Source organism: Mustela nigripes, chromosome 16 (genome assembly GCF_022355385.1).
Source record: "Mustela nigripes isolate SB6536 chromosome 16, MUSNIG.SB6536, whole genome shotgun sequence".
NCBI lineage: Eukaryota > Metazoa > Chordata > Mammalia > Carnivora > Mustelidae > Mustela > Mustela nigripes.
In genome coordinates, this window is record NC_081572.1 from 20,725,099 (window position 1) to 20,726,541 (window position 1,443).

The 1,443-nt window shown below is 42.3% G+C and overlaps 1 protein-coding gene across 1 annotated transcript; it reads left to right on the plus strand.

Annotated features, from left to right (window-relative positions):
* Positions 1-222: 222 nt before the first annotated feature.
* On the plus strand, positions 223-516 carry LOC132003857 (keratin-associated protein 3-1). The gene has a single exon (XM_059379698.1). The coding sequence runs from the start codon at positions 223-225 to the stop codon at positions 514-516; it is 294 nt and encodes a 97-aa protein (XP_059235681.1).
* The last annotated feature ends 927 nt before the right edge of the window (positions 517-1,443 follow it).

Genomic DNA, 1,443 nt, shown 5'->3' on the forward strand with positions numbered 1-1,443 from the left:
CCCTTTTTATAAGGTAAAGAATGTGTCTCAGGTAATAAACACTTAAGTAATTAGACGGTTTTAATGGTGATAGCTATAAACTGAAACACGGAAAAAAAAAAATCGTGGTAATAGGCTGACGCCCAGGGAGGTGAGTATAAAAGAGCCAAGGCAGAAGAGAGAAGCATTGAGACACCAACAGACTTCTCTTCTCAACCCAACAAAAACCCAACTCCTGACACCATGGCTTGCTGTGTTCCCTGCTGCTGCAGCGTCCCCACCGGCCCCGCCACCACCATCTGCTCCTCTGACAAATGCTGCCGGTGTGGAGTCTGCCTGCCCAGCACCTGCCCTCATGACATCAGCCTCCTCCAGCCTACCTGCTGCGACACCTGCCCCCCACCCTGCTGTGAGCCTGACACCTATGTGCCCACTTGCTGGCTGCTCAATTCTTCCTACCCAACCCCTGGAATGAGTGGGATCAACCTGACCACCTACGTGCAGCCTGGCTGTCAGAGCCCCTGTGAGCCCTGCTAAGCAACCCTATCTCTGCATAGGTCAGGGATGTGGGGCTCATCATCTGACCTTCAACCCCTGCTACCACCTACATCAGGCTAAATCAATCCCAAGTCCCTGGGCCATGTTTTCATGAATTCACTCAACTTCTTCTCTCCTCCTTTGAGTGGAGTTAAAGACCTTCTTTCTGTCTTTTAGGCCATTTCATGGCTCTTTGAGAAATAACTATTTTGACTATTCCTTAATAAACTTTATTCTGGCTTAGCAAATGTTGCTTTGTGATGATTTATTCTCGTGTTTCCTCTCAGGGAAAGTGGAATGCCTACCTAAATCTGAACAGCAATTCATCGTATCCAAGATTTATCTCAGCAGAAGGAGAGCATGTGTGGTGGAATCATTGAAAAATTAGATACTGGCTCTTTGTCATGGGTTGAAAAGTGAAAAATTCACTAGGTCATCTTGTAAGATCTTTTTACTCAATAGGTATTTTTTTGAAGACAACCACTATGCCAAGCCCTATCCTGGAACCTGGAGATTAATATGTTTTTAAAATGTCTTATTCATTGTAATTTCCACTGACCCTGAAATTGATTTTTCTTTCTTCCCTAGGTGACTAAACAAACTGGCCAATTTGTAGAAATAATTTTGATTCCCTTAGTTATAGCCATCAGCAAAATTCCAAGCTCAAAATGCAATGTAATTTGGGGAAGACCAAATACCCATTTCTTCATATATGCTATCTTCTAGAAAAATCAATTCTGAATATTAGCATTTATTGGTTATTCCTTGATCCTTCAAATAAGGCTTGGTTTACATGAGTCAGAATTCTCCTTAGAAGTTTATTAGTCCAAGTGTCATATAATATCATGGTGTTAAAATGAATTAAAAGTATCAGACTGTAGTACAGTATTCTCCAAACACAAGAAACAGGCACACAATTCTGGAAGC

Coding starts and splice junctions, on each gene's coding strand:
- LOC132003857 (XM_059379698.1), top strand. CDS start 223: ATGGCTTGCTGTGTTCCCTGCTGCTGCAGCGTCCCCACCGGCCCCGCC.